This window comes from Nycticebus coucang, chromosome 17, assembly GCF_027406575.1.
Source record: "Nycticebus coucang isolate mNycCou1 chromosome 17, mNycCou1.pri, whole genome shotgun sequence".
NCBI classification, from domain to species: Eukaryota; Metazoa; Chordata; class Mammalia; order Primates; family Lorisidae; genus Nycticebus; species Nycticebus coucang.
The window spans coordinates 9885407-9910838 of NC_069796.1; the positions used below are offsets into that span (position 1 = coordinate 9885407).

Sequence of the window (25432 nt, forward strand, 5' to 3'; positions counted from 1 at the left end):
AGCCTTTTAAGGCTTTATGGTCTGTACTATTTATCTTCAGCTAGAAAGACTGCATACATGTTCACTCCCATCAGCATTTTTAGGGAGTAACTCTCTCATACACCAATTCAAGTACTGAGAATTAGCAATATTAAAAGTTTTGCACATAATGATAGATTAATAGAAAAATATTTTCCTTTTAAGATTTTTTTTTTTAATTGTTGGGGATTCATTGAGGGTACAATAAGCCAGGTTACACTGATTGCAATTGTTAGGTAAAGTCCCTCTTGCAATCATGTCTTGCCCCCATAAAGTGTGACACACACCAAGGCCCCACCCACCTCCCTCCTTCCCTCTTTCTGTTTCCCCCCCATAACCATAACTGTCATTAATTGTCCTCATATCAAAATTGAGTACATAGGATTCATGCTTCTCCATTCTTGTGATGCTTTACTAAGAATAATGTCTTCCACTTCCATCCAGGTTAATACAAAGGATGTGAAGTCTCCATTTTTTTTAATGGCTGAATAGTATTCCATGGTGTACATATACCACAGCTTGTTAATCCATTCCTGGGTTGGTGGGCATTTAGGCTGTTTCCACATTTTGGCGATTGTAAATTGAGCTGCAATAAACAGTCTAGTACAAGTGTCCTTATGATAAAAGGATTTCTTTCCTTCTGGGTAGATGCCCAGTAATGGGATTGCAGGATCAAATGGGAGGTCTAGCTTGAGTGCTTTGAGGTTTCTCCATACTTCCTTCCAGAAAGGTTGTACTAGTTTGCAGTCCCACCAGCAGTGTAAAAGTATTCCCTTCTCTCCACATCCACGCCAGCATCTGCAGTTTTGAGATTCTGTGATGTGGGCCATTCTCACTGGGGTTAAATGATATCTCAGGGTTGTTTTGATTTGCATTTCTCTAATATATAGAGATGATGAACATTTTTTCATGTGTTTGTTAGCCATTCGTCTGTCATCTTTAGAGAAGATTCTATTCATGTCTCTTGCCCATTGATAATATGGGATTGTTGGCTTTTTTCATGTGGATTAATTTGAGTTCTCTATAGATCCTAGTTATCAAGCTTTTGTCTGATTGAAAATATGCAAATATCCTTTCCCATTGTGTAGGTTGTCTCTTTGCTTTGGTTGTTGTCTCCTTAGCTGTACAGAAGCTTTTCAGATTAATGAAGTCCTATTTGTTTATTTTTGTTGTTGTTGCAATTGCCATGGCAGTCTTCTTCATGAAGTCTTTCCCCAGGCCAATATCTTCCAGTGTTTTTCCTCTGCTTTCTTTGAGGATTTTTATTGTTTCGTGCCTTAAATTTAAGTCCTTTATCCATCTTGAATCAATTTTTGTACGTGGAGAAAGGTGTGGGTCCAGTTTCAGTCTTTTACACGTAGAAATCCAGTTCTCCCAACACCATTTATTGAATAGGGAGTCTTTCCCCCAAGGTATGTTCTTGTTTGGTTTATCGAAGATCGGGTGGTTGTAAGATGTTAGTTTCATTTCTTGGTTTTGAATTCTATTCCAAGTGTCTATGTCTCTGTTTTTGTGCCATTACCATGCTGTCTTGAGTACTATGGCTTTGTAGTACAGACTAAAATCTGGTATACTGATGCCCCCAGCTTTATTTTTATTACTAAGAACTGCCTTAGCTATATGGGGTTTTTCCAGTTCCATACAAAACGCAGAATTATTTTCTTCAAATCTTGAAAGTACGATGTTGGTATTTTGATAGGAATGGCATTGAATAGGTAGATTGCTTTGGGAAGTATAGACATTTTAACAATGTCGAGTCTTCCCATCCATGAGCATGGTATGTTCTTCCATTTGTTAATATCCTCTGCTATTTCCTTTCTGAGGATTTAATAGTTTTCTTCATAGAGGTCCTTCAACTCCTTCGTTAGGTATATTCCTAGGTATTTCATTTTCTTTGAGACTATGGTGAAGGGAGTTGTGTCCTTAATTAGCTTCTCATCTTGACTGTCATTGGTGTATACAAAGGCTTCTGACTTGTGGACATTGATTTTATATCCTGAAACATTACTGTATTTTTTGATGACTTCTAGGAGTCTTGTGGTTGAGTCTTTGGGGTTCTCTAAGTATAAGATCATGTCGTCAGCAAAGAGGGAGAGTTTGACTTCCTCTGCTCCCATTTGGATTCCCTTTATTTCCTTGTCTTGCCTAATTGTATTGGCTAGAACTTCCAGCACTATGTTGAATAGTAAAGGTGACAGAGGACAACCTTGTCTGGTTCCACTTCTAAGAGGAAAAGCTTTCAGTTTTACTCCATTCAGTAAAATATTGGCTGTGGGTTTGTCATAGATAGCTTCAATCAGTTTTAGAAATGTGCCACCTATGCCTATACTCTTCAGTGTTCTAATTAGAAAAAGATGCTGGATTTTATCAAATGCTTTTTCTGCATCTATTGAGAGGATCATGTCATCTTTATTTTTGCCTCTGTTAATATGGTGGATAACGTTTATGGACTTGCATATGTTAAACCAGCCTTGCATCCCTGGAATGAAGCCTACTTGATCATGATGAACGACTTTTTTGATGATACGCTGTAATCTGTTGGCTAGAATTTTGTTGAGGATTTTTGCATCTATATTCATGAGTGAGATTGGTCTGAAATTCTCCTTTTTGTTTGGGTCATTTCCTGGTTTTTGTATCAGGGTGATGTTTGCTTCATAGAATGTGTTGGGGAAGATTCCTCCTTCCTCAATTTTTTGGAATATTTTCTGCAGTACAGGAATAAGCTCTTCCTTGAAGGTTTGATAGAGTTCTGGGTTGAAGCCATCTGGACCAGGGCATTTTTTGTTTGGAAGATTTTTTATTATTTCTTTGATCTCAGTGCTTGAAATTGGTCTGTTGAGGAGCTCTATTTCTTCCTGGCTAAGTCTAGGGAGAGGGTTTGATTCCAAATATTAATGCATTTCCTTCACATTGTCAAATTTCTGGGCATAGAGTTTCTGGTAGTATTCAGAGATGATCTCTTGTATCTCTGTGGGATCAGTTGTTATTTCCCCTTTATCATTTCTGATTGAGGTTACTAGAGATTTTACTTTTCTATTCCTCGTTAGTCTGGCCAATGGTTTATCTATTTTATTTATTTTTTTCAAAAAACCAGCTCCTTGTTTCATTAATTTTCTGAATGATTCTTTTGTTTTCAATTTCATTGATCTCTGATTTGATTTTGGATATTTCTTTTCTTCTACTGAGTTTAGGCTTAGATTGTTCTTCTTTTTCCAATTCCATAAGATGGCTTGTGAGATTGCTGATGTGCTCTCTTTCGGTTTTTCGAATGTAGGCATCAAAAGGAATGAATTTTCCTTTCAAAACTGCTTTTGCAGTATCCCACAGGTTTTGGTAGCTTGTGTCTTCATTGTTGTTATGCTCAAGGAAGTTAATGATTTCCTGTTTTATTTCTTCCTGCACCCATCTGTCATTCAACAGAAGATTGTTAAATTTCCATGCCTTTGTGTGGGGTCAAGCGTTTTTGTAAGAGTTGAGTTCCACCTTTAGTGCCTTATGGTCTGAGAAGATACAAGGTAAAATTTCAATTCTTTTGATTCTGTTGATATTTGTTTTGTGTCCCAGGATATGATCAATTTTGGAGAATGTTCCATGGTGTGATGAGAAGAATGTATATTCTTTATCTTTGGGATGAAGTGTTCTATATGCGTCTATCAAGCACAGTTGTTCTAGGGTCTCATTTAAATCTCTTAAATCTTTGTTTAATTTCTTTTTAGAGGATCTGTCCAGCTCTGTAAGAGGAGTGTTAAGGTCCCCCGTTATTATGGTATTATCAGATATCATATTGCTCAGACTGAGTAAGGTCTGTTTCAAGAATCTGGGAGCATTTAAATTGGGTGCATAAATATTTAGAATTGAAACATCTTCTTGTCGTATTTTTCCCTTGACCATATAAAGTGACCATCTTTGTCTTTTTTGACTTTAGTTGCTTTAAATCCACATGTATCTGAAAATAAGATTGCAAGTCCTCTTTTCTTCTGAATTCCATTTGCCTGAAAAATTGTCTTCCAACCCTTGACTCGGAGCTTTAATTTGTCTTTTGAAGCCAGGTGTGTTTCTTGCAGACAGCAAATGGATGGCTTGTGTTTTTTAATCCAGTCAGCCAATCTGTGTCTCTTCATTGGGGAATTCAGGCCACTAACATTTATTGAGATAATTGATAAGTGTGGTAGTATTCTGTTCATCTTATTTTGTGAGAGTCCATTGCTTAGTTTTATCTTTTGCATCAGTGTGGAGGTTAGTTTCTATCCTTTAATTTCTGAGTTCTTACTTTGCTGCTGATCGTTTGTGGTGGTCAGTGTGCAGAACAGGTTGAAGTATTTCCTGTAGAACTGGTCTTGTTGTGGCGAATTTCCTCAGTGTTTGTATATCCGTAAATGTTTTGATTTCTTCGTCAATTTTTAAGCTTAGCTTAGCAGGGTACAGAATTCTGGGCTGGAAATTGTTCTGTTTCAGTAGATTAAAGGTAGATGATCATTGTCTTCTTGCTTGGAAAGTTTCATTAGAGAAGTCTGCGGTCACTCTGATGGATTTGCCCCTGTAGGTCAACTGGCGCTTACTCCTGGCAGTTTTCAGAATCTTTTCTTTTGTCTTGATTTTGGACAGGTTCATCACAATGTGTCTTGGAGAAGCTCGGTTAGAGTTGAGGCGACCTGGGGTCCGATATCCCTCTGAAAGCAGTGTGTCAGAATCTTTGGTAATATTTGGGAAATTTTCTTTTATAATATTCTCTAGTATGGCTTCCATTCCTCTGGGGCATTCTTCTTCCCTTCTGGGATTGCTATAACTCGTGTGTTGGAACACTTCATAAAGTCCCATAATTCTGACAGTGAACGTTGTGCTTTCTCTCTCTTCTTTTCTGCCTCTTTTACTGTCTGAGTTATCTCAAGAACTTTGTCTTCTACCTCTGAAATTCTTTCTTCTGCATGATCTAACCTGTTGCTGATACTTTCCATTGCATCTTTAAGTTCCCTAATTGACTGTTTCATTTCCTTCAGCTCTGCTATATCCTTTGTATATTCTTCATATCGTTCATCTCTTATTTGATTCTGTTTTTGGATTTCCTTTTGGTTATTTTCCACTTTATTGTCAGTTTCCTTCATTGTTTCTGTCATTTCTTTCATTGTTTTCAACATGTGTATTCTAAATTCCCTTTCTGTCATTCCTAACATTTCTTTATAGGTGGAATCCTCTGGAGTAGCTACCTCATGGTCCCTTGGCGGGGTTGTTCTGGACTGGTTCTTCATGTTGCCTGGAGTTTTCTGCTGATTCTTTCTCATGAGTGATTTCTTTTATCTGTTTCCTTGCCCTAATTTTCCTTTCACTTCCTCTTGCTCTTTAAGTTCTCGTGCCTGTGGACTAAGGGTTCGATGAGTCATTTTGGTACAGGACCAGAAGGATGAGAAGGTTGAAGAGCAAGAAAGGGATGAAAGAAAGGAGGACCAAGTGATAAGAAAACAAAAAATAGGGAAAGGAGAGGGGGTGGGTAAAAGGAATATTGACAATAAGAAGAGAGGCACAGAAAGAGGGAGACATAGCAATATAGGTGTACAGTAGGGTACTTTGACACTACCTTTAAAGAAACCCACCTTCTGGGGGTGCTCAGTTGGGTGGTTCCCTTGAGGTCAGCAGCTGTTTGCTAACCTGATCTGACACAGTACCGCACCTCCACCAAGTAGAGAGGAAAGAGAAGAATGCTATAAATCAAACCAAAACAAGCAAACAGAAAACTTTACTGGAAAAAATTGGGTGAAAAACCAAATAATAGTGGTAGAAACACTAGCAAAAATGAAGTTCTAGTTATTGAAAAGGGCAGCAATGGGAAATTATAATTAAACTAGAAAAATTGAGAAAGAAAAATGATCTGTACGGAAAAGGTTGAAATTAAAAAACAAAACAACATCAACAATATCAAAATAAACAAAAAAACAACCAAACCCAAAAGAAAAAAAAAAAAACACAACCAAAAACAAAGCAGTATGTATATGTTGTTGAATATTGTCTGGGCAACACGTGGTCTTCTGGGGTATGAGATGTTAATCACAGTTCTGATACGACTGGAGGCGGCTGATTTCTCAAACCCCAGCAGGTAGACACCCTAAATCTCTCTTCCGTCCACTAAAAGGCACTTTGAACTTGTAAACTTGCTGAGCAGAAGCTTTCCCAGGAAAGTGCTTGTCGCTGGAATCACTGCCGAAGTGGCTATCCACTTACCCTGTGTGCCAAAACCGGTCTCACTCTGCGCCTGAGGGTTAGGGCTGCAAGGCGTCTCAGATCCAACCCTTAGGCTACTCAGTTGCTAGGTTACCAGCACCCACCCAGATTCTAGCTCTGGGACCCCGAGGGTGGAGCTTGCCAGGGCAGATCACTCACAGTGGTTCCCTGTGGCCCACAGCCAATCACTGTTAGCTCCGTCTGGCTCAGCGGCTCAGACTGGGGCCCTAGACAACGGCCAAAGTTCTCCATACTCCCTCTCAGGCTCTCCCCAAGGCACTTCAACTGAGTGCCAAGTCCAAAGACACCAAAACAATTCACAGGTAAGGCCTTTCCGGTTTGCAGTCTCGCTGCTACCGAACTTACAGTTGCGGGTGGGTTTAGACCGATTGAACACACGCGACCACTTGCCGTTTTTCCACTGTTTTATTCCTCCTCTTGGGTTCCAGAAGTCTCTCGCTGACTCCCTCTATCCTCACAGGGGTGATGATAGGCAGATCCCACCGGCCAGAGATGCCTGGAGTCCTATCTCCCCAGACTCATGGTGCCCAGATGCAAGGAAGCTGTTACTCGGCTGCCATCTTGCTCTCAGTCCCTCCTTTTAAGATTTTTGTAATTACTCATGAGATTGGACTTCTTTTTATACATTGATTTATCTTTCAGACTTCTTTTGTGGGTTTCCTTTTTATATTCTTTGATCATTTTTCTATTGTTGTGTCTTATTGATCTCTAAATACTCTTTATATGTGGTAAAGTCCATCATTTTCCCTGGATGTTGCAAAATTTTTCCTCATTGTCTCATTTTTATTTTTCTCTTATACTGTTTTTTTTTTTAATTTTTTTAAATTTTTTTATTTTTGTAGAGACACAGTCTCACTTCATGGCACTCTACCGAGGGCCATGGCATCTCACAGCTGACAGCAACCTCCAACTCCTGGGCTTAAGCCATTCTCCTGCCTCTGCTGCCCAAGCACCTGGGACTACAGGCGCCCGCCACAACGTCCAGCCATTTTTTGGTTGCAGTTCAGCCGGGGCCGGGTTTGAACCCGCCACCCTCGGTACATGGGGCCCGCGCCCCACCGACTGAGCCACAGGCCCCGAGTTTCTTCTTTTGTTTTATACATTTATAAATACATTTTTATACATTTATTTACATTATTAATGTAAATTAATATAAATTATAATGTAAATAAATATACATTATTACATTATTAATGTAATACATTAATACATGTATTACATACATATTTATACATTTATCCCCACCTCAAGATCAGTGAACTATTCTCATTGTATTGTTGCCTAGAGACCGGTCTCCTGAAAAAAAGTTACTTTTGTTCCACAATTTAGGGAAATGTGCTACTGAGAAGTTTGATTGTAAGGGATTGTGTGGGCCACACTAAGGACTCTTATTTTTTTTTTTTTAATGGTGGTTGTTTGTTTGTGTTTTTCTTATATCAGTGAGGAATTAAAGGCAAACTGCCACTCATACTAGTTACCCCAGGATGGGCAGGGGATGTGTGTGCTCAGTGTATTCCCATCAGCTTTTGTCTTTGAGCAGACATTTCATTTTGATAGACTGTTCTTGTAGCTAAAAAAAAAAAAGTAACTGCATTATAGGATATTATGCATGGATACTGTTATAATTAATTTTCTGAAACTATTTTATCTTTAAATAGTGCTAAGTTCAGAAGTTAAAGATAATTTTCATATATTTACAAAGAGAAAACAAAAACATCTCAGGGAAAGAGGGCGTCTATCGTACGAAAGCGAGGCAGGAGCTCAGGCCTCACCCTCCCAGTTTCTCTCCCCTTCCCTTTCTAGCAGTGTTGTAATTACATACCGGACCTTTGTAGACTACTAAGCATTTTGTTAACTCCAGAATATTTTTCTCTTGCCAAAGAGGCGAATTTGGAAGAAAGTGGCATAATTCTAAAAATCTTAGATTGCTTAAGCAGTTTATGTTGCAAACCTGACTTTTTGTGGAATTGTTGAGCTAAAGAATCTAGTATTTTAAAAATATAATTTCTCATAAATGCTTTAAATTATATGCTTTATTTCCATATTATCTTGAATTCAGATTCTAAATAATGAAAACTACCAGTGGTTTCTAAGTAGTTTTTTCAAGTTTGTAAATTTACTTCCATTTTATATTCATCTAGTTCTTTCAAGTGAAAGGGCAGAATGTTTTATAGCTTAGTAAACCTCACTGTGACTAAACGACGTTTCTGAACTCTGCTTTCTGTTTACTCACATGACTCCCTGTACTCATCCTTGCCATCTGTCCCGAACTTTGAACCTTACCGAGCCATGTTTGTAATAAATACTTGACTGGAAAATGTCACTGTGGTAGAACAATTGCTCTTTCTAATAAATAACTGAGTGAACAATATAGAAGGATTTTAATTAGAAATTTTTAGTGGGGAGAAATGTCTAGCGTATGAGAGAAAGGCAGGAGATATCCTATAAGGTTTGGTTTTTATTTAAAATTGCAAATATTAGGTGATATGTATTTGCTCTTTTGGAAATTATAATGAACATTTCTTAAGTTTAGAAGCCAAAATATTTTTCTTAAAAATGTTATTTCTTCCTCACAGCCTTATGTCTACAGCGTACTGCCCTTGGTCAGAGTGACACGAGGAAGGATTTATTCCGAAGTAACTTGTACCTTTGAACATGTTATCCATAGAGTCCGACTGTACCATATACAGGGTAAGAAAAAAAAGAAACGCAGTTATGAAACGTGTGTATGCTGGTTCTTGAATTCTTTTTTTTTCTTTTTTTTTGTGGTTTTTGGCCGGGGCTTGAACCCGCCACCTCTGGCATACAGGACCGGTGCCCCACTCCTTGAGCCACAGTCTTATATTTCTTGTGTCATCTTTAGTAAGCTAGCAGTTGGTTCTTGGAGAAGATATGTTTCTAAATTCAATCATCGTATTTGTAGTACGATTTAAAATACAGTAGAAGCTCTGTAAGTTGACCATCCCAGGGGTTGTAACAAACTGGTCAACATATGGAGGTGGTTGACATAAGGAACGAGGCCTACGGTACATGTCTGGTCTGTGAAAATTAGGTCAGCTTAAGGAAGTGGTCATTGTAGGGAAGTAGGGGTGGTGGTCAGCATGGAGAAGTGGGGGTGGTGGTCAGCATGGGGAAGTGGGGGAGGTGGTCAGTGTAAGATTCTGTCAGTGTGGGGAGGTGGGCAGTGTAGGAAGGCGGTCAGTGTGGGGAAGTGGTCAGCTATGGAGGCTGTGCTGTGTAATGCTTACTCTTGAAAGTTGTAGAACATGGCACCCCTCATATATACCTGCTCTTTTCTTCTGTGTATCTTCTCTTTGTTAGAGTATTTATCTTACTCGTGATCTCCTTAACTAGAAACATTACTTCTAAGACCTGAAAACAGTACAGTGTTTTGTTAGATTTTGTAAGATAGAAATTACGTCATATACAACGGCCTTCAGTGAGTGGCCCGCTGGCTGTCACACTCAGCACAGGCGCACAACCTCTTTCTGGAGACGTAGAGCATAATATAGCAGCCCATGTCACTGGAGTGTAACTTTAAAAGAAAAATGTCTGAACCGGTTCTGTTTGTTGACAGCCCTCTCCCTGGTAGAGTTGAAATCAGGCTGTTGTTAATGAGCAACACTTCGTGTACTGACTCCCCCATGGGGTCTGGGTGGGGCTCTGGTTCCCAGACACTCTCACACACTCACAGTTAGGTTGGTTGATTTTGAATTCAGTGTTTTCAGAATGGGGTACTTTTCTAACCACAAATTAATCCTAGTAACCAGGTCATTTACCATGTTATTAACTTACTTACAAATGGACTTTATAAAAATGCTACTTAAATTTATCTTTTCATTAGCCAAGTTGAAAAAATTAGGAAAAGGGAGAATATTATTTCCATTTGTGTAATAAGTAAAGCATTTCACAAGCGGATGTCTAAATGTGTAGACAGGCACTGTTTCATCCTCAGGTCTTGTGGGGAAGCAAAGGGAACTATGTTCAGGGAATTTCTTAGCTGAAGTTTAATTTCGTAGTCTAATTTTGCTTTTATTTAACTTTTTAAAAACTTCAAGTTTCAGTAGTTTTCCAACTTCCTAGGTAATGATGTGATATGTTTTCAGAATGATTCATGATTCATAAGCAGAATAGAGAAGTAAAAGGTCTTTGAAAGGTGGCAAAAATAATACTAGACACTAACATGTCCTAAGTATGACTTTTGCAGTTATCTACAGTCACTTTGCTCCCTCCAGGAAATCATGTAGTTTCTGAAATAATCTTTTACTGAGTTTCCCAGTATCTCTGGTAAGTCAGTAACTTTTTTTTTTTTTGACCATCTGTTTATATTCTTGCATAAGCTATTATTTAACACCCCTGAGAACTCTAAAGTTGTATTTACAGCTGTCACCAAAGGTTTCATTTTATGGGTAGAAAATAGCATTATTATGCAGAAGATAGGCTTATCTATTCCTAATTTTGCTTAAACCTATTGTGTTTTAATGCAAAGGTTCTTCCTTGAGTACAGTGTGGCACATACTTGGGTGCAGACCTATGTCATCAAGTTTGATTTGCAGTTGATTTTAATCAGTTTCATGTAAGAGTAAACGTGGAAACAATTCGTCCTAAAATTCTAACCCCTGCATCAAGCACATTTGCTTGCTTGCTTTTGCTTTTGTTTAATCATGTCTATTGATGTCGCTGCATCTTCGGAGTTCACGCTGGCTCTCCCATCACAGGATGGCTCTATACAGTAGACGGCCCCTCCTGCTCTGGAGGCTGCAGCTTAGCCTGCCGTCATATCTCAGTGGTGGATTTGGAAATTAATACAATCTGACTTGCCTGTTCACTTATTCCAACCAACTGCACTCATCAAAACTAAATGCTTGTCATTTTTCCTTTCGCCTCTCCTCTTGTCCCCTTCTGGGCAGTGAGCTGACTGATAGCTGACCAATAGCCCCGTAGCAGGAGCAGGGGTCACTGTGGTTTACAGGCTTCTGGCCTTCCAGTCGTGGGCCTTTTCTAGTGGCTGGCATGCTTCTCTGCCTCTTTAATGTGCTTTAGTTTTTCTTTTCCTTTCTCATATGTTTCCATTTTAGATAGCCTTTTCTTCTCCTTGGTGTTCTGGCACATGTTGAAAAAAAAAGTGACATAAATAAGTATAATATGAAGTTAGGATGCTTCTTGGGATGAGTTTCATTGTGGTTGCCTGGATTAACCCTGAAACCAGCATGTAAACTTGAAGTGACATATATATCATTTTTTCTCTCTCCATTAAATTTATTTTTAAATTTTATTTTATTTTTTTCAAGATGAAATTAATGAGTAGGAGATGGAGAAACCAGAATACTCTGAAATGTTTTCTTCCAAACTGCATACATTCCTATGTTTCCATCTGAGCCCCATTCAACACATTTCCCCCCCCCCCCCCCGGAAAAGATAAGCTCAGGAAAAGATAAGCTCAGTTCGCTGGGTTTGAATGAAATTGCTAATCAAGGCCTGTAAGAGAGACTGGGAGTCTTCAGATTGTTTGACTCCATAAGTATTCACACTATCTGAAAGAGTAATCAGTATTTTGGGGTTTGGTTATGCTGTGCCAACTTTTGAAAGTTCTTTACCTTCTAAACTTTGGCCTCCTAGAAACCAGGCATCTAGACGAGTGACTAAAACACATAGGCAAAATGTTACTTTTCTTAAATGGAAAGAAAAATTCAGCCAACTTCCAACCAAGCTTCTGTGGATTGGCTTTTAGTTAGTATTTTATTTTTATTTTTTTTACTTAATTTTTGTTAAATCATAACTGTATACATTTATGGAGTACAATGTGATGATTTGATATACAATGTAGAATGTTTAAATCAAACTAATTAACATCACCTGACTTATTTTAATGGTACGACATTTATAATATACTCTTAGTTATTTTGAAATGTACCCTTGCATTGTGTACAATAGGTGAGATCCCACCAAATACCCTCCCTCCACTCACCCTCCACCTCCCCTCTCTTTTTCCTCTTCTCCCTTCTTTCTTTCTGGACTATCTTCCTATTTTCTCATTCATATAAACGCGTAAGTGTTTATATATTGGTTTTATAATAGTATTGAATACACTGGATACATTTTTTTCCATTCTTGAGATACTTTACTAAGAATACCAGCTCCATCCAGGTAAACATAAAAGATATAAAGTCTCCCTCTTTTTGTGGCTGCACAGTATTCCACGGTATACTTATACCATAATTTGTTTATTCATTCATGGGTAGATGGTCATTTAGGCTGCTTCTAATACTTGGCAATTGTGAATTGGGCTCAATAAACATTCTGGTGCAAATATCTTTGTTGTAAAATGATTTTTGTTCATCTGGATAGATAACTGGATATGGACATAATGAGAAAAAAGATAGCAGAGCTCAATAACAATAAAAAGTTATTCAAGGAGCTTCAAAATACAGTAGAATAATAATAGTATTTTTTTAAATAACAAAAATATTTATTCTTGAATTTAACTTATTAACTATTTTTTGAGTGTATGCTAATTTTCTCCCTTTAAGTTGACCAGATGTGGTTATTCAGAGTAATAGTAATGAATAGAGCCTGTTTGTTGTTAGTACCAGATTTCCAATCCAGGATGAGATGGGGGTTGAGGGAGAGAAACTATTAATGTTTTATGATTATATGCTGTCATTGTATTAGGTTGCTAAACCAGTTAATTATACAAAAGATTTTATTATGTCTTAGCAACAAGAGATAAGGAAACAAAAATGAATTAATATGACAAATTGTCTTTATTGGACATCTCTTTTAAACCTTTTAACTTCAGATTATTGAAACAATCTTAAAAAAACAAGAAACTAAAGTCATGAAAACATTTAGAAAATTCTTATATTCCTCAGTTTCTATTTTAGCTACTCTTAACCCTTTTCTTCTTAAAGTAAGTACCTTTTTGCCTAAATTAAGCTTCAGGAGAAAACAAAATTGAGACTAAAAATCAAGCAATACCTCCCAAATTATCTAAACTGATCATTATTGGTTTTGAAACAAACTGAGTAGAGAGGCCTTGGTTCAACCCTACCTTTTTTTTTTTTAATTTCAGGTTAATTTGAGGGTACAATGAAATAGGTTGCAATGTTTGCATTTGTTAGGTAGAATCTTTCTTATAATTGTGTGCCACCCCCAAGAGGTATGGCACACACCTTACCATTGTGCCGATTAAGTGCAACCCTACTTTTGTTTTTGGTTTGGTATTTAACTTTAGTTTTTCTATGTACATTGTGTCCAGATTCTAAAAATGATTAGAAGTGCTGTTGAAAGATTCCCTCTTCCCTCTTTCCTAACATCAGGGGTCCTCAAACTGCGGCCCATGGGCCACATGAGGCAATGAGATTGCATTTGTTCCCGTTTTGTTTTTTTACTTCAAAATAAAGATATGTGCAGTGTGCATAGGAATTTGTTCATAGTTTTTTTTTTTAAACCATAGTCCGGCCCTCCAGCGGTCTGAGGGACAGTGAACTGGCCCCCTGTTTAAAAAGTTTGAGGACGCCTGAAAGCTATTGAAAGAACACCGTGTTTTTCTTTTCATTATCATTCAGACATCGCATTTAAAAGGTTTCTAGAAATATTAAATTAGAAGATGAAATCTTGTGCTCACTATTTTTAAAAGCTCTACAAGATTAGAGCAATTCAGAGATTTCTAATGAAGTATAATTCTTTGCCTTATGTCAAGTTAAATAAGAAATGCATTTTATAGCACCCATAATTTAATAATGCTTTTGGGAACTATTCTATGATTTCTATTAAGTTTGTAGAAAATAACCTTTTTCTTGGGGGGGGGGATTAAGAGAGGAGGGAATTAATTTTTCTTGCAATGTAATCATCTTTCATTGAGTTGAAGCTTTAAACATTACCAAACAGGCTATTTGAGGAGTTTTTTTTGTTGATCTTGAACTAGAGGGTAGAAGGTGGTAGGAGCAGAAGCTCTCCTGTTCCCCTGTGCTGTATTTGAGATTGTACCTGCACAGAAAGTACATACCTCACAGTAACATAATGACCAGCAAGTGACATTGCTGACTGTGCCTTTATTTGTCTTCAGAGCTGTAATTATTGGACTTCAGGGCCATCGTTTTTTGACACCAACAGTTACTTTGAAGAATTAGGTTGCTGTGGGTTACCAACGCACTGTGTACATTTTCACTGGCACCAGGTTCAGGCCCCAGATCTGTTATAGAGTACACTTTCAAGTTTCGTTTCCCCTTAGTACTATGATCTCCTAGGCAGGAGATTGTGAGCAGGTGAGTATGTGTGTATAAAGCACGTTTAACCCTTAGGAGAAATACCTTAAATGCAATCCTTTTGCCCTATATTCTGTCAACATATTTTAAAACTATAGGTAATGGATCTTGCTAAAAGAAAGCAAGTAGCCTGGAGGTAAAATGTAATGAACTGCCATCAAAAAGTATGGAAGGAATGACTTTTCCCTTGACTGAAATGACTGAATGATTTCCTTATAAGGGCATATTTAGCAATTGGATAGAGTTGCTTAGTTTTTCTGCAAGCAATTTTGAGTATATGAACCTAAATAGATTGGAAACGTGACTCTTGACTTCTAGAGAGTCCAAATGAGCTTCATCTAAATTAAACATATAATGGGACCTCCAAAAGCTTGTGTTAAAATGGATTTTAAAAGTAAAAATAAAAAATATAAAGTACTTATATATTTCTTTTTTTTTTTGTAGAGACAGAGTCTCACTTTATGGCCCTCATTAGAGTGCCGTGGCCTCACCCAGCTCACAGCAACCTCCAACTCCTGGGCTTAAGCGATTCTCTTGCCTCAGCCTCCCGAGTAGCTGGGACTACAGGCGCCCGCCACAGCACCCGGCTATTTTTTGGTTGCAGTTTGGCCGGGGCCGGGCCTGAACCCGCCACCCTCGGTATATGGGGCCAGCGCCCTACCAACTGAGCCACAGGCGCCGTCCATTTCCAAAGAACTGAGGGTCAATGTGGTCTTATTCACATTATTAATGGAAGAAAAATTAGTGTTCTGTAAAGATTTTTTTAGGATTAGGAAACAAAACTAAGAAAGAACTAAATCAGGACTGTAAGATGTATGCCTAACGTTTCCCATTGAAACTCTCACAAAATCATCTTTGGTGAGTAGGAGCATTGTTGTGATGGAGACCGACTCCCTGGTTTAAGCTTTCCCAGGCACTTTCTGCTGAAGCTTTGGCCATTTTTCTAGAAACACGCATCCAGAGTATCAACAAGCAAAATGCCATGAGCACACCAAAAAACTATTGCCATGACCTTTGCTCTTAACTGGTCCACTTGTGCTTTGAATGCACCACATCCACATCTTGGTAGCCATTGCTTTGATTGTGGTTTGTCTTTTGGATTATGCTGGTAAAGGCATGCTTTATCTCCCGTTACAGTTCTTTGAAGAAATCCTTCAGGATCATGATCCCACTTGTTTAAAATTTACATTGAAAGCTCTGCTCTACTCTGCAGCTGGTCTGTGCACAACAGTTTTGGCACCTGAATGGGAAGTTTGCTCAACTTTAATTTTTCAAACAGAATTGGGTAAACTGAACCAGTTGAGATGTCTATGAAATTGGCTGTTTTTTCCTGCTGTTATTCATTAGTCTTCTACAGGTAGGGCACGAACAAGGATGGATTTGTGCCTTGCAAACTGTGAGCCTCACCTTCACCATCTCATGGCTTCTTAAAACATCTGTGTACAAAACTCCTGCTGTCCTTGGAATATTGTCCTCATGAACTTTTTGTAAAGCGCCAGTGATTTCACCATTTTTCTACCCAAGCTTCATTATAAATTTGATGTTTATTTGTGCTTCAATTTTAGCAGAATTTGTGTTGCTCTGATAAGAGACTGTTTCAAGTTGATGCCTATTTTTCTTAGTGCGTCAAGCCAGATCCTATTCAGACATGTTATAACAAGGTAGTATGAGTTAATTTTGATATAACAAATATTTTTCAAATCCATGCATAGTTTTTACATAATATACGTTTTCTGTGAATTTTTTGAATTCTCTACTTTTGGACTACGTTGAGAATTAGAGACTTACATTGGGATTTAGAGATACAAATCCTTAGTTTTCCCTCTACACAAACTAGAGTAACTTTGAGTTTCCCCTTAATTTCTTAGGTACTCAGTTTCTTAATCAATAAATAAAACTAGATAATCAATTGGGCATAACCATCAAAGAGTCTTCATAAAACTTAGTATCACATAAAGTCTCTTTTGCTTAACTCCCTTCTTATTAATATATTTTCTACACTTGATCTTAGCCGGATGACCAAGATCATCTACTGCCTTCATATTAGAATTGAGTACTTTCGATTCTTGCTTCTTCATTCTTGTGATAATTTACTAAAAAAAGTGTATTCCAATTCAATCCAGGTTAATACAAAAGATGTAAAGTCTCCATCTTTTTAATGGCTGAATAGTATTCCATGGTGTGTGTGTGTATATATATATATATAGATATAGATATAGATATAGATACACTATATCTTGTTAATCCATTCCTGGGTTGGTGGGCATTTAGGTTCTTTCCATGTTTTGGCAATTGTAAATTGAGCTACAATACACAGTCTAGTGCAAATGTCCTTATGATAAAAGGATTTTTCTTCTGGGTAGATGCCTGCTAATGGAATTTCAGGATCAGATGGGATGTCTAATTTGAGGTTTTTGAGGATTCCCTGTACTTCCTTCCAAAAAGGTTTTATTATTTTGTAGTCCCAACAGCAGTATAAAAGTGTTCCCTTCTCTCCACATTCACACCAGCATCTGCAGCTTTGAGACTTTGTGATATGGGTTATTGGGGTTAGGTGCTATCTTAGGGTGGTTTTGATTTGCATTTCTCTGGGACAATGAGCATTTTTTCAAATGTTTGTTAGCCATTCATCTGTCTTTGTCATATCTCTTGCCAGAGGTAGATGGGATTGTTTACTCTTTTTCTGTTGATTAATTTGAGTTCTCTGTAGATTCTAGTTTTCAACCCTTTGTCAGATTGATACCCTGCAAGTATCTTTTCCCATTCTGAAGACTGTCATTTGCTTTACTTGTTGTGTCCTTAGCTGTGTAGAAGCTTTTCAGCTTAATTAAGTCCCATTTGTTAATTTTTGTTGTTCTTGAGAGGGCCGCTGAAGTCTGTCATAAAATCTTTCCCCAGCCCAACATCATCAAAAGTTTTCCCCACACTTTCTTCTAAGACTTGTATTGTTTCATGTCTTTGATTTAAGTCTCTTATCCATCTTGAGTCAATTTTTGTAAGGGGTGAAAGGTGTGGTCGAGTTTCAGTCTTTTACATGTGATTATCCAGTTCTCCCAGCAACATTTGTTGAATAGGGATTCTTTTCCTCACTGTATGTTTTTGTTTGGTTTATCAAAGAGCATAGGGCAAGTAGAGACTGGTTTCATCTCTTGGTTTTCTATTCTGTTCCATATGTCTGTGTCTCTATTTTTGTGCCAATACCATGCTGTTTTGATTACTGCGGACTTGTAATATAGCCTGAAGTCTGGTAGGGTGAAGCCTCAGGCTTTGTTTTTATTACTAAGAATTGCCTTGGCTATATGGGTTTTTTTCTGGTTCCATACAAAACGACATACTATTTTTTCCAATTCTTCAAAATATGATGCTGGTATTTTAATGGGGATTGCATTGAATCTGTAGATTGCTTTTGGTAGAATAGACATTTTAACAACATTGATTCTTCCCAGCCAAGAGCATTTGTTAGTGCCTTCTGCAATTTCTTTTCTTAGGGTTTCATAATTCTCTTTGAAAAGACCTTGTCCCTCTTTTGTTAGGTATATTCCTAAGTATTTCATTTTCTTTGAAGCTACTGTGAAGGGAATTGTGTCCTTGATTTGCTTCTCAATTTGGTTGTTATTGGCATATACAAAGGCTACTGATTTGTGGACATTGATTTTATGCCCTGAGACATTGCTGTATTTCCTGTTGACTTCCAGGAGTTTTGTGGTTGAGTCTCTGGCTTTTTCTAAGTATAAGATCATATCATTAGCAAAGAGGGAGAGTTTGACCTCCTCTACCCCCATTTGGATGCCCTTTATATCCTTCTCTTGCCTAATTAATTGCATTGACTAGAACTTCCAGAACTATGTTGAATAATAGTGATGATAGTGGACATCCTTGTCTGGTTCCAGTCTTAAGTGAAAAAGCTTTCAGAATCCAATGTACTCAATTCCAATATGAAGGCAGTAGATGATACTGCCTTACATACAAAGGGTGGGGTAGGGGAATGAGGGATAGGGAGGGGGAGTAGGGAAGTGAGTGGAGGGTCATGGTGTGTGGCACACCTCTTGGGGGCAGGACACAATTACAAGAGGGGCTTTATCTAACAATCGCAATCAATGTAACTTCATTTTTTGTACCCTCAATGAATCCCAAACAATAAAAAATTAATTAATTTTTTAAAAAACTTCTGCACAGCTAAGGAAATAATCAACAGAAGCAATAGTTTAGATTTTTTTCTTTTTACAGGCTATGATAGTCAAAATAATTACCTTCTTCCAAAATGTCTACTTCTTGATTCCTCGAATCTGGAAGTATTTTACCTTACATGGAAAAAGAGACATTCTTTATAGAATGTAAATAAGTTACGGATCTTAAGATAAAGGAGAGCATCCTGATAATCCACATTGGCCCAAGTAATCACATGAATCTTTAAAGATTAAAGAGGGAGGTAGAGAAAAAGATGTGGGACAAAAGTAGCATTTTAAATATTAAATTACTAGGAGTGGATGTGTGCCAAAAAAATCCAGGCAGCCTCTAATAGTTGGAGAAGGCAAAAGAAAAAAAGGATTCTCTTCTATAGCTTTCAGGAAAGAGCAGCCATGCCATCACCTGGTTTCAACCCAGTGAGTTCTATTTTATATTTCTGACCTCTATAACTATACAGTAATAAATTTGTGTAATTTTGAAAAAAAAAAAAAACCCACAAAAGACCAAGAAGTAGTTAAATTCATCTTCTAAGGATAGTTGAATCTGGGGCTTCCATCCCTGGAGTCCACCCCACCTGTAAACAAGGTCTCAGAGCTTTAGTGAAGTAGTTCTTATTTCCACAAAAAGATTTATGAAGATATTAAAATGGTTTTCAATCAACCTCTCATTTTTTTCCCAAGGCTACATTTCATATTAAGTTTCATTTAAGAGTAAAAAGCATTAAGTAAGTTATGGCTAGGCAGTCTTAGGTAATTAAAACATTTTTGGAATGTCATAATATGCAATTGACGGCTTAAGGATTTTTTTACTGTTAATTGGAACTTTTAAAAACTGAAATAAGTTGCTATGTGTCGAACCTGATTATTCCCTGCAGGCATGAAAGAGAAAGTTATTTTAAGGGACGATAAACACATTCTGGTTGCACAAATTCAGAACTCAGAGGTTATCTCGGGGGCTGTTTGCGAGCAGCTGCTGTGTTGAAGGCATAGCTCCTTAGTAGGGAAGCATCATCCCTACAAATGAAGCCAGATAATAGGCACAGGGATGGCTCACACAGTCAGATGACAGGCACAGGGATGGCACACACAGTCACATGACGGGCACAGGGATGGCTCACACAAGGGACCGTGGGGTGGTTTGGAGCTGAAGCTCCAGAATCAGCCTTCCTCGTTTCTTTTCCAGCCCCCAGGAACTCTGTTTCTTACTAAGGGTTTGACCCTGTGCATGTCGCTACACGTCTGGCCTTGGTTGCATTTTTCTGTAACGGTAATAGTAACAGAGCCAGCCTCACAGGGATGTTGAAAGGAATGAATATCCACAGAGCCTGGCACATAGCAAATGTCATATCTTCCAAAGAGTCTGAGTGGGCCAGATGAGCAGTACAACACGTTATGGCCATTGAGGGGTTGGGGAGACTGGAGGAGATTAACGAAAGCAAGGGAGTGCTAGGTCTTGGAGAAATGTCACTTGAATGGGTAGAAAGGGAAAAAGTATATTGCAAATCATGAAGTGGCTTTGCTTTGGTTAGGTCAAATTCCCGATTTCTGTAAGAATTTGAAGAACTCTATGTCATATATTTTTAAGTTGACATCTAGCTTTTCTTTATACATTTAAATAGTTGCAAAGTATGTTATTTTCAGGGTATTGTAAGTAGTGACATTTAAAATTAAGCATAACTAGTGGGTAGCGATTTGATACCAAATCATACATTTTTAAAAGGCCTGGACTAGCTCCTCTTTCGTGGTCAGAAATTTCACATTATTATTTTCTCCTTAAACTCATAATTCCATTCTGCTTCTCACAGAGAATTTTATCTTAATGTAATATTTTTATAGTTGAAAGTATTGTAATTGGTTAATCTTTCATTACTTCTCTAAAATATCATTTGTGTATGTACACATAAATTAAAACTTAAGAAATATATCACCTTAAGGCACTCTAAGTATTATTAAATTTCTTCTGGATTAGGTGCCATGGCTTATGCCTGCAATCCTAGCACTTTTTTTATTTTCATTTTTCACAGTTCATTGGAAAGGTACACCAAAGTCTTCTATTATCTCATTAATAATAATTCATGAAAATATTATTTAAAATAAAAGAATCCTGGCACTTTTGGATGGCAAGGTGGGAGAGTTGTTTTAGACCAGTTCAAGAGCGGCCTGAGCAACAATGAGATCTTGTCTATACAAAGAAAAAAGAAGAAAATTAGTTAAGTTTGGCATTATCTATCTATAGTCCCAGCTACTCTGGAGGCTGAATTAGGAGGATCGCTTGAGACTAGGAATTTGAGGGTACAGTGGGCAACAGAGCAAGACCCTGTCTCAAAAAAAAAAAAAAAAAGAAAAGAAAAGCAATTGGTAAAAAATATATATATAATCGATTTTGATAATTTTATAATTTTAATGCAAGTATTCCTCTCAATTAATTATACCATTTTTATTCTTGTAACTATTATTCATTGCTAGAATGAGATATGTTTTAGCATTGATTATATTCTTATTTTTGTTTTCATAAATATTAATGCAAAGGAACCCTCACATTAGTAGCTGGTAAGGGAAGGAGTTTTGTTCTAGGAATATCACTCTATACTTCGCATTCCTTCTAAGTTTGATGTTATAAGTCACAGAATGATATATTTTCAAACATTATTTTAATCAATTATTTTTAATGATCCACCGCCTACCAAGTCAATTAGCTATGCCTTCAGTTTTGAGGACTTTAGTCAGGGCTGGGGGGAAGACTGCTTTCTTTCAGTTATTAGGACTTCACATATCTCATACTTCATTGTTGTCATCTTTACCCCAAATTAGCAATCAGTGTGATCAAAATACTATACCTTTCCTATTATACATTTGTTTTTTGATATTATTGTGAGAATTATTATTATTATTATTTTATTTATTTATTTTGGGTTTTTTTTGCAGTTTTTGGCCAGGGCTGGGTTTGAACCTGCCACCTCCAGCATATGGGGCCGGTGCCCTAGTCCTTTGAGCCACAGATACCGCCCTATTGTGAGACTTATTAAACGTACACTAGTGCTTAACTCAGAAGTGATAAGTAATAATAGCTGTTTGTCTAGTAGGGTTTTACAAATAGACCAAAGTGGTGTATCATCATATTCTTAAATTTCAGTCTTGTAATGAAATTTACTAAAATTTGTATTCATGAAAGCAGATGTTGAAATTTTCGCTTGTGGAGAAATAATCAATATGAACATTTACAGAACCAGAAATCAGCAGTGCCTCAGAGGATAAATTAGATCTTATAATGGATGATATGTTGGGTCAGTCAACATGGAGGAAAGGTCATCCAGTTGTGGGATTTATTACCATTTTTATTCTGGTATTTGCAGATACAAGCAGTTTTTGAAAAAATATAGTCATGATAATATTTGCTTTTTAGAAACAGCATTTTCATGTTGACTTACTCAATTTATCACTGTTGTGAGAACTTCCATTTAAATGTGTGTGTTAAACTAAGCAGAGTGTTAATAACTATAAGTGTGAACTCCAAATTAAATTGGATAAAGTTCACAAATAAAACAAAGTCACAAAAATAAATACATAATAGAAAAGGTATTTTGATGTGTTTGATGATCTAAATACAGAACAGAATATTCCCAAAATTGGAGAGGCAAATACTCAAAATCAGAAGTGGGGGACAAGAATTATTGTCCTACTTCTACAAAGCTATGGCTTTGTCACCCGTGTCTGCTCTGGCACAGATGGGAGGGAAAGGATTGAGAGCCACAATTAGATAGACAGAAAAGTTCCCTTTGCTCCAAAGCTGGCCTTTTTAGGACACTCGCTAAAGACCTTGCTTTGAATCTTAGATAGGTTTTTTGAGGATTTGTATTATGTGATAGGAGACCACATGTTGGATTCAGCTGAACTTTTGTTTGTGGACTAACATACCTCTCTCAGGGTTCACACCATCACTTTTCAATTTCCTGGTGGGTGTGGGCTGGTTGGTACTATCGCATCTTTATCTAGCCTCCTTGCTGTTCTAATCATACATTAAGTGCCACTGATAAGATACTGGACTTGTGCTGGGGTATGACTAAGATGTTTTTGTTCTTTCTCGTAAGCAATTGCCTCTCACTCCTGTAACTAGCTGAGTGTGGCAAGAGTGCTGCCTGATTATTCCAGGTATCTCCCTTGGAAAAGGTGTACTTTGCATTTCAGAATAGCTGGAATAATGACAGTCTGGAAAGGCGGAAAAGGTTGGGCTAAGTCAGATTCTGCAGATCAGGTTCGGTGTGGGTGGTTCCAGGTGGACTTTGCAGAGATCTGCCTATAGATAGTGCAAAGGAAATGACGCCTGGGATTCTCCAAAGACTATGACCAGTTGCTGTTCAGTGATAGGGCCCTGGGCTTTCCATGTGTATGCCTGAGTCCCTGAGACCTGGCATAAGTTGAAGGTGCCCTCCAGTCTTTCTCTCCCCACTCCAAGGAACACCCTCCTTAGTTTCCTTAGACTGCTGCTGACCCACAGAATCAGAACCGTGATGCCCTTTCTTCTTTGTTCCCTCTCCTGACTCACCCAGTGGGGGAAGGATCTAAGGAGACCAGTATCACTTTGATAGTGGCCATAAAACCCTGTGAGCCTGAGGCTGCTGTCCTCCCACAGTTGAGATGTAGCCCCCTGCCTGACAGTGACCCACTTGGTGTTATTTCTTCTTGCTTCTATCTTAGAAAATATTCTTCCTTCAAAGATGCTTAAAGTTATTTTTATAAATACGCATATAGGTAATATATCCATATACTCTTTGGACAGAAATTTCACACCATACAGACAAAAGAAAGAGCCCTTGTGACATCTGTGTTTGTCCCTGTCGACTCCTGAGGAGAAAGAAATCAGAAACAGGCACACACCTCCACCTGTTCGTACCGTACACCTGTAGAAAGGTGTAAACTGACTTTGTTATGTAAGGTGGGCAAAAAGTCATCGTGCTCTGCAAATGCTGCCTTTAGTGTCATCATCAGATCTTTATCTGCCTCCTCGTTCTTCTCATTCGCTCAGCACGTGCGCACCCGACTTCATGTGTTCATTTTCCTGTTAATGGATGGGTAGCATGTTTTCCCACTTTTGCCCTCAGCAGAACTGCTGCTGCATTCTCCCTGTGCTCAGACCTGAGCCCTCCTCAGCAGGTAGAGTGAGAGGGAACTGCTGTACGATAGTGTGTGTCCTTCATATTTATAAGGGGAGTGTGCCATCCTCAAAGAGAGTTTTGAGTTGTTTCCAAGAAGTTCTGGGGTCTGGCAAGCCTCTTTTTTCACTCAATTTAATAGTTCTTGTAATACTTGAAATACCAGTTCAATGCCCTTTCTTCTTTAAAAAAAAAAAGAAAGAAAAGAAAAACAAAAATTCTGGAGGTCTTCTCTCTACTTAGAGTTACTACAAGGCTTCACCAATCCTTGGTTCCAAAGTAACTTCCACTTTCTCCAAAAGTCAGTCTGCTGCTTGAGAGGTTGTTCCAGTTTTGTGACCTTGGGCAAGTGATTTCCTCCCAGGCTTAAGGTCAGCTGAAATGAGTTATTATATATGTAAAGCATGTGACAAACTATGTCACCTAGTGAGCATTGGTAACTGTCGGGTACTGTCACTGCCAGATAGCTGCCACCCTTCCCTCAGCAGACATTTGTAATATCTGCTGGGAGCGTGAAGCTAAGTGAGACGTGGTCCCTACCCCTGAGGAATCTGCATCCTAACATGCACGTGTTTGCCCACAGTCGCAGTCCTTATTCTGTCATCTTCCTGGCTACTTAAACTGGGTCCATAGTCCAGTTTGCTTCCCTCTCTGGACAGCTAACCTCTGCTTGATGAAGGCTTTCTCATCTTAACTATTTCTTCTAACAGGCATCCAGCTCTTACTAGGTGTTCAAAATGTTAAGAAATGTCATGCAGCCAGGTGGTGGCTCACACCTATAATCCCAGCACTCTAGGAGGCTCACGTGGGATGATCCCTTCAGCTCAGGTGTTCAAGACCAGCCTGAGCAAGAGCAAGACCCTGTCTCTACTAAAAATAGAAAAATTACCTGGGCATTATAGAGGGTGCCTGTATTCCCAGCTACTCTGCAGGTGAGGCAGGAGGATCACTTGAACCCAGAAGTTCAAGATTGCTGTGAGCCAGGCTGACACCTGGGCAGCAGCGTGGGACTCTTGTCTCAAAAAAAAAAGTATATTGCAAAGGTGGCATGTGAGACAGTCTATGTGTTTATGAGAAGCAGTGTAGTGCGACCTTCAAGAAGACTCTGTTTTTGGCCTCTTTACTACCACTTCTCTCCTGTCGACTAGCTCTACCCTACCTTGTGCCTCCTGTGTTAAAAGGAGAAACAAGCTCCATTCTTACCTCTCAGGGGGCCCAGTGTTAGCAGCAAGAGGGCACGTATTTCTCTTTATTGAAACCCGGGAATGGCATCTGCCCTCTCCCTGCCCTCTCCCTGTGGACTACGCTTGTAAAGTATTGAATTAAAAATCGGAGAAGCTTAGAAAGCCCTGGCCGTGCATGCTCAAGCAGGACACCTTTGGTAAAAAGTAATACTTTTGCTGCCACATATTGCAGGCTAAGGTCTGACAATTAAGTTCATGAACTCATCCTAGGAAAAATGCTGCATACCTTGTTGCTGAATATCATCGCAGTCACCTTCAAAGTGCTCTGCCTGGGAAGCTATACACTGACGCAAGTACTTAGTCCACCTGTCATCCTACGAGCTCTGACAATT

General features: G+C 38.3%; 1 protein-coding gene across 1 annotated transcript in view; it reads left to right on the top strand.

Moving 5' to 3' along the window:
* Positions 1–25432, top strand: part of MAN2A1 (mannosidase alpha class 2A member 1) — a 214105-nt gene that overhangs the window by 149174 nt on the left and 39499 nt on the right. The window contains exon 16 of the mRNA XM_053565980.1: positions 8829–8943. Coding sequence (XP_053421955.1) covers positions 8829–8943 — 115 coding nt within the window. The remainder of the gene's footprint in view (positions 1–8828; positions 8944–25432) is intronic.